Below are 12,234 nucleotides of genomic sequence, written 5' to 3' on the forward strand. Positions count from 1 at the left end.
TAAGAAGCAGCCATCTCAATTTTTGCTACCTCCTAATCCACCAAGGACCAATCATCAGACTCATGGTCTAGAATACGCTTGACACACCGAAACACGCCCCGAGCCACAAGACCACCACATATGGGGCTGCCTGGACCTCTAAGGCAGAGACATCTAAATTCTGCTTAAGGGCCTCCAACTTACTCCTCAGTCCACTAAGGCTGAGCTGCCCTCTACAGGCACCGTATGCCGCTTAGCGATAGCTGAGACCACTGCGTCCACCATTAGTGACTTCAAGGTATCTCTAGCCAGGATGGGATACAGATAAACCATGGAGCGTGCAAAACAAAAAGGCAGCTCTGGCATCTTCCACTGCGCCAGGACAATATCCTGATGCATGGGATGCAGAGCGGATCTCCTGAAACAGAGGGTCCACCACAAGTGGGTTCTCCTGCGTCTCCTCTTCGAAGCGCAACACCGAGGAGACCTGAAGAATCAGCTCTGGGAGTTCGTCCTGCTGAAAAATGCGCACTACGGACGCATCTTCACTGGCAGACAGAACCGCAAAGGCCCCGCTACCAGCATCGATCCTCCAGGTACATTAGATAAGAGTTGAGCACCTGAATGCAAGCCCCTTAGGATAGAAGTGGTATATAAATGCTAAATATAAATAAGTTCTATAATGAATCTTATTGTGCGGATAGCCTGAAAATCGAACTGGCGGGGATGCCTCCAGGACCAGGGTGGGGAATCACTGTTCTAAGATTAAGACTAATCACTTTAGAGACAGGAAAACATGCTCCCATACAGTAGGAGGGCAAAGCTTTTTTCTTTTTTTGTGTGTGGGGGGGGGCTGGGAACAAGCTTGAACTTTTAGTGCTGGGCAATATGAACCTGTTTGCCACTTTCTGCATTAGTGCAATCAGAAGCCCCAAATTTCTATGGAGAAAAGTTCAAGACCAATACTTTTCACCAGTATAATTGTCCAACAGTGGATATATTTTCACCTGATCGGAAAAGGAAGGCAAACTTGCCTCATATGCTCGCTTTTCTAGGGCTTCTGAATACCAGTACTTTTCACCATCCACTACTCATATACAAAATAACAGGAATATATCTCCTAGCAGAGTGATACTACTTTACCCCAAATCATTAGCCTAAATACTCCAATTCCTTAACAAAGGCCAAAAATACAAAAATTGGGAATAAAAAGACCTCAGATGGGCCAAAAAAACAACACAAAAACCTCCCAAGCCATTCCACATACTTTACAAAACCAAAACCAGAAGAGGAGTTTATGTGGAACAGATTGGGATTTTGTTTTGGCCTATGAAGTGCATCTGGTATTTTTTGCCTTGGTTAAGGAACTGGAGTAAAGTAGTGTCACTCTGCTAGGAGATATATTCCTCTTATTTTGTATATGAGTCGTGGATGGTGAAAAGTACTGGCATTCAGAAGCCCTAGAAAAGCGAGCATATGAGGTAAGTTTGCCTTCCGGAGCAGGTGCAAACATGTGTAATTATACTTTAAGCATGGATTCCAACTTAATTTTATAGGAAGAAAGCAAAAGAAGTAGATTACTTTAGCCTTTTTTATTTGAAGAGACTTATGACCTGAAGTATACCTATCAATAAAATACAAAAATAAATATCTATGAGACTAAAGAAACTTTTTAAACAGCAAGTACAAGCAGGTAGTTTTGTCCAGTAGGATTTTATCCTTCCCGGGCAGGTACATGGCTCTGTTATTCCTTTACTGATGGGCCAGCTCCCACCACAGGAGAAAGGCATCTAGTGCTCCATGCGTGTTTTCATACTACATTGCTATTTGACTGTCTGAATCAAAATAAAATTGTTAGATAACTGATCGCTAAAGTCATTATGGTATTCCAGATCACCATTAACTCTAAGTTTAGCTGCTGAAGTTTCTTCTGAGCAGCAAGCCCCAAGTGTGGAGCCTTTCTACATGAACCCCCACATAGTTAGGACATATCAATTGTTAGGACAATTTAAGAATTTTGGAAAGAGATTTTATTGGACTAGCCACCAAGACAGGGGAGTCCTCGAGCGTCTAGCTAACTTGGATGATATCCCCCTGAAAGCATAAGGTCTTTTAGGCTTGCCTGTGTAGGCACTGCCACACCTTCCTTTAGGGGGGGAGGGGGCTACAATAAACTAGAGGATGGCCTCCCTGTGTTCATTAAAGAAAGAGAATGGTGACTTTTCTTTACAAAAGCAATTCAAGGTCCTGACTGATACGGCCAACTCAATGCCATGTAAGAAAAATCAGAATTGGGCCTTTGTAATTTCCTATGCCAATGACTTTTTTTTTAAAATCCAATATTATTCAGATAGAAAATTGGAATAATCAATTTCCTTAAACAAAACAAAAAATCAAAATTGTTTGATTTAGGGACTTTAATTCTCTTCCCCCCCCCCCCCCAAAAAAAAAAAAAAAAAAAATAGTATTGGCTACAGGAGCGATTATACCAACTAAGGAAAGATCACATGTAATAGGAATAATCCTCAATTCCTACCTTACTTTTAAGGTTCAAATTAACAATTTATTTTTAAAAATGTTTTTTATTAAACACAACTTTAGGCAATTCATTCTTCACTAAGCAAAAATGGTTTGAGAACTATAATGTGGTCAATTTTACTTCCACGGTTGGACTAGTGCAACATTCCTTAAAGCAGAGTTATGGCAAAATTACAGAAGAGATTGAATTTTTTGAAAAATCAAGCTTGCTGCTGTATTTTAATATCTCCAAATTTGAACATCTAAGTCCCCTCTTTAGAGACCTGTGGGTTAAATTTAAAATAGCACTTTTTGAAAGAATTTTACAAACTTCTCTATCCTAATATGAAAGATATGTAAAACCTACATATTTCCTTATAAGCAGGGGAGGGAATAGAGACTTACATTCAAAGCGGTGGGCCTGGAGGTTTAGGTGACAGTCACAGGTAGCTGCACTGGAACTTCATCTCACAACCTCTAGGTGCAAAGGCAGCAGCCCCTATCTACCAGTTGAGCCAAAGTCCTCCCCTCCGCCACTTGTAGTTATTGAGAATATTGTGATTTTGTATATACTTTCCTTAAATTATAATCTGCCTTGAATTCTAACTGGACATAAAAACAGATTATAAATAGAAATACAGCTTGTAGTTGTTTATACGGATGCATCCAAAAGGCTCTGTCAAGAAACAGAACGGAGCTGGGCTTACACAGGAAGTCCAGCACATGGGTGAATTTACATACTAGTTAGATCTACAACAGATGAGTCTAGTATGATGATATGAGAAAATTATCATATATCATCACCCCATGCGTATGAGCTTCCTCTCCTCCTTGAGAGATTTAAATTTCTAAAATTAGAATGCTATAACCCTTGAATGCTGCAGCCAAGATTGAAGAACTTTTTCACAAAGAACTTAAGTTGTTACATTACAAGCCAAGCTCATGCTGTTACAAATAAACTATTGGCAATGTTGCATTTTCTATCTTCATACTTTGCAGCTGGGTGTTCGTAAACATCGCACTAAATGGAATGTAGAAAAATACTGCTACCACCAATTATTTGTTCACTCTTTGCGCTGTTCTTTCTTCAAAGTCAATATGTTTTAGTCCTTCGTACATCTGACCATTCATTTTTGAAAAATGGCTAAATAAAGATTTTGGATCAAAGTTGTGTTCATATTTAGTCAGATTTACTTTGATAATAACTGGCTGTGAAATCAAATATGGATCTGGAATTGGCCAGCTCAACCCAAGGTGATGACGATGAAGCTAAGGGAAACAAAACAAAATGTCAGCAGAAAACTTGCAATATATATCACATATGAGCAGCTGTTTTATGATTTCACAATTCAAAGATTAAAAATATGAAAGTTCCCCATTAATTAGATCACTGCTACTACAAAGAAATGAGACCATAAACATTCCTCCAAACGAGCACTCAAATAGAACTGGAGTACAAAATATAGTCCGGGAAAAGGTGAAACTTTTTCTTGCCTGTTAGTTTCCTTTCCTTGAGTCCTGCTAGACCAATCCAAACCCACGAGTTATATCCCCAGACCATCAGATGGGATGGATACCTACAATGAATATGCATACAATGGAAATTAGATATCCTGAAAATCTAACAGTCTGGATGTGTCCCAAGGACTGAATTGAGAAGCGGTAGAGACAGTTTCCAGTGTCACCACCAGTATAATATCAGGTGCAGCCTGGAGCTAGTCAATATGAATTTAACAAAGCCTACATAACACTGAAATCCTCTGGGGTCCTAAAAAACCTCTTCAGATAAAAAAAAAAATTCAAGCATATAGTCAGAGCTCTGAGAGAAAGTAACACGGAGCTACTGCAACCCAGAACAGTCAGCAAACACTCCCCAACTCCTTGTCTTCCAGGGTGAGATCCTGTACTAGTCCAGCAGGACTTAAGGAAATTAAAAGGTAAGAATAACTTTCATCTTCCTCATCATCCAGCTAGGCCCATCCAAACCAGTGAGATGTTCCAAAGCTTCTACATCCAGACTAGAGGAGGACAAGGCTCCCTGTACAACCGTATATCTGCCCTGCCAAAAGGACTGGTCGCAGCACAACAAATGTCATCTGAGGAAACAGCCTGGGTCCAAGTAAAATGAGCCTGCAACACAACTGGGACCACTTTCTTTGCCAAAATATAGGCAGCCTCAATAGCCATCTTGATCCAGCGGGCAACAGATGCCTTAAAAGCCACTTCTTCTTTACATGGCCACTGAAATCAGACAGAGACAATCAGACTTCTTAAATCATTAGTAACCCCATATACTTCAACACTCTTCAAACATTAAATTTGCATAGCATACAATCCGCCCTCCTGCTCACAGAAAGGCAGGCAGTGTGACTACTTGGTTCAGGTGAAAGGGAGATACTACTTTTGGAAGAAAAGAAGGCACCATAATCAAGGATACAGGATCCTTTGAGAATAAGTAAAAATGCCTATATGAGGGAACCTGCAAAATCTGGCCAGCCAAGCAAATGGCAATTAAAGCTTGCTCCAACAATCCACAATTAGCTGGAACACCTGTTGCTCATGGACAAGTCCCCCTGATCCAGAATGTGGCATCTGAGAAAGTCTTAGATATTGTCCACTCTGGCAATATGTATAGCTAAGAGCTGAACTTCTGCCCAGCTGCCCAACTGGCAAATCTCAAGCGCCATCACCTTACTTCCACTCTGTTCATTTAAGCCCATCTGCTATTCACAGGATATAACCCATTGGTTTGGAATGGTTTGCCATATGTCACCTGAAAACAGGTTTTTACTCAAGACAGAATTTCATAAGCTGAATTAAAAAGATGTCCAAGAAACTGGTACCTAAATCAACAAATTAAAAACTACAAAATAAAAGTTGGTCGAATTCTAGTTTCTTAATTGGATAATAATTTATTCCCAATGCTAGTGTCTTTTGCAAAAGACACTCAAAACAAAGGCAGAAAAAGCATCTCTAGGTTCTCGGAGGGGTTCAACCTGGTAATTGAGCACTTGGGAGAAACACCACAAAAACAGTGATATCAATTAAAAATCATAAAATTTATAGTGAAGCGGGGTATCCTCAGTGTGAGGTCAGCGAAGGGAGAATTCTCCAGCGCTTTACACAAGTGCACAATAAACCCAGAAAAAACCACTTTGAAAACTCCCCAGCCAACTCCCAAAATATTAGATTCAGACTTAGCTTGAGAATGTGTCCATAGGTCTTGCAGTCAAATAAGAGGGTGGAGCGGTTATAAGGGGTTGTTGGATTACCACAAGACCTATGGACACATTCTCAAGCTAAGATCGAGTCTAATGTTTTGGGAGTTGGCTGGGGGGTTTTCAGAGTGGTTTTTTCCAGGTTTATTGTGCACTTGTGGTGATTTATAAATTAGTATTATTGTTTAAATTTTCACACGTTCAGTTGAGCACACGTGAGGTATCCCATGATGGTGTGCTGGCAGAGGTTTGCTAACCTTGGCCGTGTTGTGTAAAGTGCTGGAGAATTCTCTCCCTTCGCTGACCTCTCACACTGAGGATACCCTGCTTCACTATAAATTTTATGATTTAATCGATATCACCATTTTTGTGATGTTTCACCGAGTGCTTAATTACCAGGATAAACCCCTCTGAGAACCTAGAGACACTTTTTCTGCCTTTATGTTTTGAGTGTTTTTTGAAGCTTCTTTGGCAGTTTTCTTTTGGAGATTTTTTGTAGTGTCTTTTTCAAAGCAAATCTGACAGTCTGATTCACAATGGGTGGTACATTTACTAATGAGCTGTAGGAATCTCTTTATAAAGGCAGCTAATGATTCCCAATAAATAATGGCAACAGTTCATTCAAGTAAGCTTGCTTATATGTTAACTACGGAAAAGGTAATTGTATAAAATAGGCCCTGAAAAAGAAATGACTTCAATTATGTTAAATAGTGATCCGACACGGAAGTTTGAAGCAGACTTTGAATGTATTTTAAGGCATCTCTGTGGTTAACTGAGATCATACTACCATGTTTCCCCGAAAATAAAACACTGTCTTATATTAATTTTAGGCCCAAAAAACGCACTAGGTCTTATTTTGGGGGTATGTGCACGATCATCTCTCCCTGCCTTTCCTTCACCCCAATTCTTTCCTTTCTCTCCCCCACATGTGCAGCATCTTTCCTCCCCTCTCTCCCAACCCTTGTGCAGCAGAACCCTTGAGCGAGCCCCCACCACCACCACCACAGAACCCTCAATCCTTTGCTCCCTGCCATCCGAACCCCGCCGACCGCAAGCAAGCCCTACATACCTCCCTAAGCAGCATCGGGCCAGCAGCACTCTAAACAGGCTGCTTCGGCCTTGTCTGCTCGTGAATTCACTCTGCTGTGTTACTAATGACATCATCACTAACACAGCAGAGTGAATTCATGGGCGGACAAGGCTGCTCGTGAATTCACTCTGCCGTGTTACTAATGATATCATCACTAACACAGCAGAGTGAATTCATGGGCGGACAAGGCCAAAGCAACCTGTTTAGAGTGCTGCCAGCCCGACACTGCTTAGGGAGGTATGTAGGGCTTGCTTGCGGTCGGCGGGGTTTGGATGGGAGGGAAGGATGGTGGTTTGGATGCGCGGCAGTTCTGCTGCACAAGGGATGGGAGGGAGGGAGGGAGGGAAGCTGCCAGCGAATCCCGGGACTAGGGCTTATATTAAGACCTACTCCGAAAATCCTGCTAGGGCTTATTTTCGGGGTAGGTCTTATTTTCAGGGAAACAAGGTATTATGTTCATATTTCAAACTGTATTTTGATTCAGTTTTATTTTTGTAATTACATTTGCAGCATAGAGATATAACCACTGGAAGCCATTTGTGTTCTAATTAAACTAAGCAGGAATTAAAATTTCAAGGACAAGCAGCTATTTTCAACATGCTCCCATCTTTCAGCTGTTCTGCAAAATACTCCTTTAGTTGTAAGCTCCCCCCTTGTCCTATCGAATTACCTTGATTAAAGATCCATCGTCGCAGTGCCATACTATTCCTTCAACTTTACCTCGCTGACTGCTTTCAAACCACAAAACTAGGTCATTATATTTCAGGTGAGGTTGGTTCTTTATTTGGAATGCTCCATGTGCTACAAGAAGATGAACAGGATGCTTCTTGCTTCCTAGTCCTAAAAATGGATTTTAAAAACCCTCTTATTAATTTACTGAAAATGCTCAAATGGAACTCGTTATGTCACATATATAGAATGGAAAGATCATCGGCGATACAGAATGGAAAATATAAAAATTTTATTAAAATATGGGAGCCATTAACATTTTTTTGTCATGATTAAATGTCATTTTTCTATTAATTATACACCACTTAATGTTGGGTGGGGGGAGGGTTTCAAGTGTAGGGTTTATGATCTTATAATGAATAAGGGGCTTTGAGGGAGGATGGGGGGAGGGTTATATTTCTATTTATAGGATATAATGATAAGTTGTTCAAGTGGTCAAATTAATAGTGTTTATTATGAATTTCTGTACACTTGATGAAAGTTTAAAAATCAATAAAGAATTTAAAAAAAAAAAAGAAAATGCTCAACTTTTTCTCTCAAGATAAGATTTCTAGGTTCTTAGACCTCCAACTATTTAATTCTGTTCTTAGGTAATGTGCACTGTCATACCTTGCTTATCCCCTAAAATATATAGAAAAGGGAAAAAAACTATCTGTAGGCAACTCCAGCAGTCTGAGTCAGGCACCTTCTACCTCTTTTGGCTATTTGCCTAACTTAACCAATACAAAAGCTCCACCCATCACCTTGGAACACATTCAGTTATCATCTTCCCTCTAAAGTCCATCCCAGCATATGTTCAAATCCAGTATCATCCCACATTAGCAGCAAGTATGTACTCTTGTTACATTAAAGCAGTCATTATGGGGCTTATTTTCAAAAAAGACAGACGTTCATAAGACAGCATAAACCAGCACTTGGAACTCTTACTGGTCAAAACATCCAAGTGGGCATTCTCAAAACAGACTTTCTAGACATCTTTCTGGTAAATCTTAAGGGGTCGTGTTAGAGGCGTGTTTTGGGTGGGCTTAGAACTTGTACACTGGTCAGAACATAAGAATTGCCGCCGCTGGGTCAGACCAGTGGTCCATCGTGCCCAGCAGTCCGCTCACGCGGCGGCCCTCTGATCAAAGATCAGTGCCCTGACACTAGCCCTACCTGACCACATTCCGGTTCAGCAGGAACTAGTCTAACTTTGTCTTGAATCCCTGGAGGGTGTTTTCCCCTATAACAGACTCCGGAAGAGCGTTCCAGTTTTCTACCACTTTCTGGATGAAGAAGAACTTCCTTACATTCGTATGGAATTTTAGAGAGCGCCCTCTCGTTCTCCCTACCTTGGAGAGGGTGAACAACCTGTCCTTATCAACTGAGTCTATTCCCTTCAGTACCTTGAATGTTTCGATCATGTCCCCTCTCAATCTCCTCTGTTCAAGGGAGAAAAGGCCCAGTTTCTCTAATCTTTCACTTTACGGCAACTCCTCCAGCCCCTTAACCATCTTAGTTGCTCTTCTCTGGACCCTTTCGAGTAGTACTGTGTCCTTCTTCAACAACACATGCACCACGTACAAGCACGCATGACATCGTGGTATGCATGTTGTCGGGGCGGCGGCCAGCTTGACTCGGGAGTCGAGAAGTCCTGCGCATGCTTCTGCAGGATGGTGGCCGGCTTGAATCGGAAGCCGAAGACGCTGGTGGACAGCAGAAGTGGCCGAAGCGGGAGGGCAGCCGCACAGGGACCCCGAGGGATGGAAGCCACTATGCTGAAAGGGTTGCAGCACCCACAGGCAGGTACCCACCCCTGGGCCACCATAGCTGAGAGCTTATTTAGTGAGTCAACACTTGTTTTGCGAGTTAAGGTTTGCGGGAGTATTTTGCTCATCTTGCAAAACACTCGCAAACCACGTTACTCGCAAACCGAGGTTTGACTGTATTGGACAGAAAGGAGGAGACCAGAGAGAGCAAAGAACAGAAGAAAAAAATGTAAGTTGAGGCAGCAAGCTGTATACAAGTGCTGCAAGGGTCTATTGAGTTTTGGCAGTACGCTAACCTACAGACAAGCACCTGTCTGCTGATGACACTCAATGTGGAACAAACTTAAAACCCAGCAATAGTGTGGGTGTCTGCTTAGCTAAATTCAACACAGAATCTTATCCAAAGTAGGAATTAAAATGACCAAAACCACGAGGGGAAAAAAAAAAAAGCAGAAAATCTGCACATTCTTGGAAATCAATTTTCCGGCCCAGAGATGGATAATTTAATAAACTTAAACTAATCAGAGTGGATAATATGAGTGCAGTTGCTGCTCTAAGGGCTATGTAAAATTAATCAATAGCAGATATAGACTGACACCACTGCAGGCTTCTGTTACATCATTTTATATATATATATATATTATTTTTTTTTTACAGAGAACACTACAGTAATGTTTAAAAAAGAAAAAGGGATGACCTTTATGCTACAGAATACAAAAGAAAACAAAAATCACTGGAGAACCTTGGTGACATAAAAATAAGGCCGATCACAAGTATTATTAATGCCAGTCATTAGGGGAGAAGACAGCAAAAAGCACTAGCTGGCCTTGTACTCTGCCATTCAGCTGGTCTTCATTCCCTGACATTTTTTGCAGGCAGCCAAGGTAGATTAGTTTGTTTTTTGTTTTTTAAATTTTTATTTATTCATTTTTGCATTCTTACAACAAGTAAATTATATATATTATAATCAATTATTACATGACATTTGTAATTACAAACAAATCATCTTATCATATGTAATAAATCCTTCCCCTTTTTTCATTTCCTATTTCCATATAATATACATTCCCCATCCCACCCCTATATATCTACTACCAATGTGCTATGAAATCTGATCATTAGAGTAACTAGTCAATGGTTCCCAAATTTTCTTGAAATTATGAAGATTCCCTTGTTGTAACGCTAACACCTTTTCCATTTTATATATATGACAGAGTTCCACCAAAATGTATAATTTAATTTGGTATAATCCTTCCAATTTTGAGTAATTTGTTGCATGGCGACTCCTGTCAATATTAATAATAATTTGTTATTATTTGCAGAAATCGGACTCTGAGTTCTCATTGCTGTACCAAATAATATAGTATCATATGAGAGTCCTACATGATTTTCTAATAATTTATTAATTTGGGGCCAAATTAATTTCCAAAAGGCATTTACACAGGGACAAAAAAAAATTAAATGATCTAACGTCCCTAATTCTATTCTACAATGCCAGCATCTATTGGATCTAGTGCTATCTATCTTTTGTAAGCGCGTAGGGGTCCATAAAACTCTATGTAACAAAAACATCCATGTTTGACTCATAGATGCTGACCTTGTAGACCTTAATCTCCAGGACCAAAATCGTGGCCATTGAGACGCAGAAATTGTCTGTCCAATCTCAATACTCCAAATATCCCTAAGTCCAGTTTAAAGGTAGATTAGTTTGGAATATGCTCTCAAATACCTACCTAAAACCCTGAGGATACTTCCTCAAAATCTGGTTAAAAGAAATTACAATGTTTGTACAGTGGCACAGTAGTTAAAGCTGTAGCCTCAGCACCCTGAGGTTGTGGGTTCAAACCCACGTTGCTCCCTGTGACCCTGAGCAAGTCACTTAATCCCCATTGCTCCAGGTACATTAGATGGATTGTGAGCCCGCCAAGACAGACAGGGAAAAATGCTTGAGTACCTGAATAAATTCATGTAAACTGTTCTGAGCTCCCTAGGGAGAACGGTATAGAAAATTGAATACATTTTTAGCCTGCCTGAGGAGAGAAAGATTTCAGATAGAATAAAAGAACATGCCTATATGATTCTCTTTAAAGCAGCAAAGAGGGTCGAACTGCAAACACAAAATCGGAACATAGCACCAAGGGCCATCAAGATGGGAAATTCAAAAATAGTTTATTGATGGATTCGACACAGACGCCGTTTTGGAGAAGCTGATTCTGAACACAGAGTTCTTTAATTTTGAAGAAGACAAGAAACTTTTGTTTTTAACAATCACATTTTAATTACCTTCAGTTGTTACTTTGCCTCAATTTTATGACCCAGATGCTAAAACATGGGCCGTTTCATGTCCATCAATAAACCATTTTTAATTGTCCCATCTTGGTGGCCTTTGGTGTTTTGTTTATGCCGATATATTATTAGTTTTAGCATAGCTAGACTGCTTTGAAAATTGCTATGAGTATTCTTAAAACAAGATATCTTACTTGTACTTTATATTGATAGCAATAGTCCTTTGATACTTTAACATTTGAACAAACTAATGTAAGAAAATGCAACACAACTAAAATAACAGGCAGCTGCTCTCAAAGGTCCCATTCCGGCAAAAATTACAAAGACTAGGGGACACTCGAAGTTACAGGGAAATATTTTTTCACTCAGAGAATAGTTAAGCTCTGGAACTCATTGCCAGAGATTGTGGTAAGAGCGGATAGCGTCGCTGGTTTTAAGAAAGGTTTGGACAATTTCCTGGAGGAAAAGTCCAGTCTTTGATTGAGAAAGACATGGGGGAAGCCACTGCTTGCTTTGGATCGGTAGCATGGAAGATTGCTATTCTTTGGGATTCTAGAATATTGTTACTCTCGGGGGATTCTGGAATCTTGCTATTCTTTAGGATTCTGTATGTAATGTTGCTACCCTTTGGGTTTTGGCCAGGATCAATGACCTGGATTTGCCACCA

The 12,234-nt window shown here is 40.3% G+C and overlaps 1 protein-coding gene across 3 annotated transcripts in view; it reads right to left on the reverse strand.

Annotated features, from left to right (window-relative positions):
- Positions 1–1,552: 1,552 nt before the first annotated feature.
- The window catches only part of C7H12orf29 (chromosome 7 C12orf29 homolog), a 28,531-nt gene continuing 17,849 nt past the window's right edge, over positions 1,553–12,234 (reverse strand). For 2 of the 3 annotated variants that reach the window (XM_033952585.1, XM_033952586.1), the window contains 2 exons: positions 7,475–7,644; positions 1,553–3,765 (listed from right to left, as the gene is read on the reverse strand). In XM_033952585.1, the coding sequence (XP_033808476.1) occupies positions 3,553–3,765; positions 7,475–7,644 (383 nt within the window). In that variant the 3' untranslated portion in view covers positions 1,553–3,552. Of the gene's footprint in view, positions 3,766–3,990; positions 4,074–7,474; positions 7,645–12,234 lie in introns of all 3 variants that reach the window. The other variant, XR_004540158.1, reaches the window with a different exon arrangement.

Source organism: Geotrypetes seraphini, chromosome 7 (genome assembly GCF_902459505.1).
Source record: "Geotrypetes seraphini chromosome 7, aGeoSer1.1, whole genome shotgun sequence".
Lineage (NCBI taxonomy): Eukaryota > Metazoa > Chordata > Amphibia > Gymnophiona > Dermophiidae > Geotrypetes > Geotrypetes seraphini.